The sequence below is a fragment of the Triticum aestivum genome, chromosome 2B, assembly GCF_018294505.1.
Source record: "Triticum aestivum cultivar Chinese Spring chromosome 2B, IWGSC CS RefSeq v2.1, whole genome shotgun sequence".
Lineage (NCBI taxonomy): Eukaryota > Viridiplantae > Streptophyta > Magnoliopsida > Poales > Poaceae > Triticum > Triticum aestivum.
The window spans coordinates 672,846,716-672,851,519 of NC_057798.1; the positions used below are offsets into that span (position 1 = coordinate 672,846,716).

At 54.5% G+C, this 4,804-nt stretch overlaps 1 protein-coding gene across 1 annotated transcript; it reads left to right on the top strand.

The window, feature by feature from the left end:
* Positions 1-2,471: 2,471 nt before the first annotated feature.
* On the top strand, positions 2,472-4,566 carry LOC123046628 (protein RGF1 INDUCIBLE TRANSCRIPTION FACTOR 1). Its single transcript, XM_044470023.1, has 4 exons — positions 2,472-2,753; positions 2,878-3,078; positions 3,373-3,588; positions 3,740-4,566. The coding sequence occupies exons 1-4, from the start codon at positions 2,691-2,693 to the stop codon at positions 3,998-4,000; spliced, it is 741 nt and encodes a 246-aa protein (XP_044325958.1). The 5' UTR covers positions 2,472-2,690; the 3' UTR covers positions 4,001-4,566.
* Positions 4,567-4,804: the final 238 nt, after the last annotated feature.

A 4,804-nucleotide genomic window follows, 5' to 3' on the forward strand; every position in this document is an offset into this window, starting at 1 on the left:
CTCCGCCCACTTGATATATTGACCCCTCATGAGAACGGGGTACGAGGCAGAATAATCTCTTCCACAACGCAAAATGAGCCTCGACGCCCAAAAACAGTTCGCAAAGGGCTACGAAGCCCGCGATGTGCAGAATGGAGGCAGGCGTAAGGTGGTGCAGCTGGAGGCCATAGAACTCCAGGAGCCCCCGGAGAAACGGATGTATTGGAAATCCGAGTCCTCTTATCAGATAAGAGACAAAGCATACCCGCTCTCCTTTGGAAGGATCGGGGACGCTCTCCGCTTGCTTTCCGCCCTTATAGGTGGCGAGTCCGGCTCGAACCGGAACCATGAAGGCTGGGGGAAGAAATCCCTTGGTTTGGAGCGTCACTAGCTTGCTATGCGGGACTGAGCACCTCTCCCAATCCCCAGGCCGGGGGCTGGGAGCGCGAGAGGAGGAGCCGCGTCGACTGTCCATGATGGAATGGATTTTTTGTCAGAGGCGTTCCGATGAAAGCTTGCGAAAGGGGAATGGTGTGATTCGGATCTAGATCCTCGTCTCTTTTTATAGGCGGCTCATTTGCGCAGCTAGGGGGGAAAGTGTAAAAATACCCTGGCTTTTCGCATTCGTTCGACACGTGGAAGATGGCCATTATTGGGCGTGGAAGCCAAGGAGCGCAGCATTTATCAGAAGCCGGACACTATTCGACAAGTATATGGAATTTGGAGAAGAACCCGCCTCACAATGCCAAAGATAATCTACGCGCCGGACTCGTCGTCATTGAAGCCTGGTTCGGGGGCTACTGAGGGAGTCCTGGATTAGGGGGTGTCCGGATAGCCGAACTATCACCATCGGCCAGACTCCTGGACTATGAAGATACAAGATTGAAGACTTCGTCCCGTGTCCGGATGGGACTTTTCTTGGCGTGGAAGGCAAGCTTGGCGATACTGATATGTAGATCTCCTACCATTGTAACCGACTCGGTGTAACGCTAACCCTCTCCGGTGTCTATATAAACCGAAGGGTTTTAGTCCGTAGGACGAATAACAATCATATCATAGGCTAGCTTCTAGGGTTTAGCCTCTTTGATCTCGTGGTAGATCTACTCTTGTACTACCCATATCATCAATATCAATCAAGCAGGAGTAGGGTTTTACCTCCATCGAGAGGGCCCGAACCTGGGTAAAAACATCGTGTCCCTTGTCTCCTGTTACCATCCGCCTAGACGCACAGTTCGGGAACCCCTACCCGAGATCCGACGGTTTTGACACCGACAGGGAGAATAGGCCATTTAATCACTATTAAATGAAATGGCAATATAAATTTTGGAAATATATGTTGTATGTCCCTAATCATGTTGAAAGAATAACGGTATAGTTCTAAAGAGAACTAATCATTTCTAATCTGTCAATTTGTAAATAGATCGGAGATGTATGCATTTTATTGGGTTGCATTTTAGCTAGGGTTGGTATTTGAACAATATTGGGGTTTTAATTCAACCTCATTTCAAGATTAAAGCATGATGAGCTGATGGCATGATGCAATGATGATGAAAACTGAAATAACATTTTTTAAATTAGGATACTATCCTGGGCTGTTACAACATGTTTACACGCCCACGTTTAAATTGTTCACAATGTTCCTATCTTTTCTTAAAGTTTGAGGGGGAAGAGAATTTTGCGCTCCTTTTCTTCCGGGGGAGGAGAAAACTCAGCCATGAATACATGCACCGAGACCGGGTGCACCCATATTACCTAGAGCATCTTTATTATATTCGCAACAGTGAGCTACGCCCGTGACAGCGTCCACCTCAGAATGCGAGAGCAAGCATCCGATCCCTCCCCGTCCACTGGGTTCAACGCACCGGAGCAGGCGCCATGGTGATTATCTTTCCTCCTCTTTGACGATCGTGCTGTGCTAATCGCGTGGTTAGTGGTAGTGTGGCGTGGTTAGTGGCGGTAACTTTTCCGCGGAGAAAACGTGTCTGGGTGCTTCCCTCGGCACCTGTGCCCCCACTCCCCTAGCAGCCGAAATAGGCACTCCCGTAGAGCGGCATTGGTGGAGCAAAGCGAGTGACGAACGAGGAAAGAAGCCGCACGAAGCACCACGCATAAACAAAAACAAACCGAGGGAGCAGCATCAACGAGGACACGTAGTCGGCCGGATTATTATCGGATGGCAACGCGACCCGACCCGCACCCGCCCACGCCCGACGTCAGTGCTGATGCCGGCCGCGTGCCCCCGCCCTGCACCGCCGCTGCCGCTGCCACCAATGGCCTGCCGCAACTGTTGCACCGGTGCGAGTTCCTCTCGACAGGACAACACGGCCTAGCCACCGGGTGAGTCGCCACGAAGCAATGGAGGAGAGGAGGGCCCAAAAGTCCAAGCCGGGTTGGCCGGTGATGGCACGGACCCGGACCCGGGCGGGAGCGGATAAGCACGGGCGCTACGAAACAAACGCGCCCCTGAAAGCATCCTCCCCTGCTGGTTTGGTTTACCACCACCACCACCACTGTCTACCCAGTGCTGTGACACTCGCGACCTTTCCCTCCTCCCGGTCTACAAAGGCCTCCTCGGCTTTCCTCCGCCTCCGCTTCCTCCCTCCAAAGCCCCCCTCCCCCTTTCTCCTCTTTCCCTCCCAAGCAAATCCTCTGCGCTCCCCACGCCTCCTTCTTCTTCCTCTGCCGCTTGCCGTGTTTGATTCGGGACCGAAATGGCATTCCACGACGAGGCGCCGCTGCTGCTCAGGATCAACACCGCCAGAGGCGGCCACATGGTAGCGTCCAAATCTCTGCTTCCCCTGTTCACCTTTTCTTTCTCTGTGAGATTAAATGCTCTGTTCGTTGGTTTTATTGGGTGGTTCTCTGGCTAATGGCGTGGTTTCGGATGGAATGCGGCAGGGCGGAGGCGAGTGCGACGAGGCCGAGAACCAGCGGTGGCCGCCGTGGCTCAAGCCGCTGCTGGCGACCAGCTTCTTCGGGCAATGCAAGATGCACGCGGACGCCCACAAGTGCGAGTGCAACATGTACTGCCTCGACTGCATCAACGGCGCCCTCTGCTCCCAGTGCCTCGCCTACCACCACGGCCACCACGCCATCCAGGTACCATACCATTTCTTCCCTTTCCTTTCTCCCTTCGCATTGGATTCATGTTCATCCGCGCCGGCCGGGGAAGAAGATGCTCCCTGTTTCGTTTCCGTTGGAGCGCACCAACGAAAGTCCCTCTCCAAGCTGCTAGATTTGCAGTTGGTGTATCCTCCAGCTCCCAACGGCCTCTCTTCCCCCACACGCATCCAAGAACCCGCCTAACTAACTTCCTTCCTTGAGCCGCCCCCTGTTCCATCTCATCCCTATACTCTCTGACCATGTTCGTTGGTTGTGTTCCATTGCTGGCAGATAAGGAGGTCCTCCTACCACGACGTGATCCGCGTGTCGGAGATCCAGAAGGTGCTGGACATAACCGGCGTGCAGACCTACATCATCAACAGCGCGCGCGTCGTGTTCCTCAACGAGCGCCCGCAGCCCAGGCCCGGCAAGGGCGTCACCAACACCTGCGACGTCTGCGAGCGCAGCCTCCTCGACACCTTCCGCTTCTGCTCCCTCGGATGCAAGGTACGTATTGTAGCCCACTAATGGTGCTCTGCACCGCCGGGTCGGTCAACGCCTCTGCTAGATTGCTTCAGCTCAGCTCAGTTCAGCTCGCCTGGACTGGGCGTGCTCTGGAGCGGCATTGTGATTTGGTTGTTTATGTGTGGACGCGCAGATCGTTGGGACCTCCGGCGAGTTCCGCGGCCGGAAGAGGCACGCCGGCGGCAAGAAGATGAAGCTGAAGCTGAAGAAGGCGGCGGCGTCGGACTCGGACGACTCGTCCACCATCACCAGCGGCGGCAGCGACAAGAGCAGCGTGGTGCAGAGCTTCTCCCCGTCCACCCCGCCGGCCACCGCCAACAGCTACCGCTCCTCCAAGCGGCGCAAGGGCATCCCGCACCGGTCGCCCTTCGGCAACCTCATTGTGGAGTTCTGAGCAAGAGCAAAGCAGAGCAACGCGCGCCCGCCCGCCTCCCTCGCCGGTACCACTGTAGCATACACATCCATCCATCCATATCTACCTCTAGAGTTTTTCCGTTCCGTTCTGTTCTATACACCAAGGAGAAGGAAGGAGCTTAAGCAAAAAATAACGAGCCGCCATTGCCGCACCTCTGCGCTTCTGGACGAGGAGGCCGGTGCAGGGCAATGCGGGATAGTCACCACTACTTCATCATAGTTACTACAAACAGTTACTGTGCTGGTAACAGGAAGGAAGGGTTTGGGTGTGTTCGTCTCCCCGGAACGGCGGGAGGTAGTGGTCGTAGTAGAAGTTTTTACTCCGTGATGTGGTAGCTAGCTACTAAGTTTTGCAAGTTTCTTTCCTTATAGGCGTTGGTTGTTCTTAGGTGTGTTTGATATGGTAGATGTACATATATGTATACTATCACAGATGGGGAATGGTAGCGAGACTGGTGTTGATATTCGTCGTCCTGTAATAACCTTCAGAATGCTTGCTGCTCCTGACGGCCTTCTTCAATGTCACTGTGCTTGTTTTTGCTTGAATTCTTCTTCTTCTTCTTCCCCGTTTCCGTCCAAATGCTTGAATTGACTGCAATGCAGGGAGACCTGTGAGTCTGAGAGGATACTCTGCCGGTGCCAGAAAAATCTCTGCGGATTTGAAGGAGACGGTGGCGAGGAAGTGGGAGCACTGTGGCACCGTCAGCAGCACCGGGCGGGGCGGCCGGCCTGCCGCCTAACTTGCTTGACCCGCCATTCATGAAAGCGGCCGGCCGATGCCGAC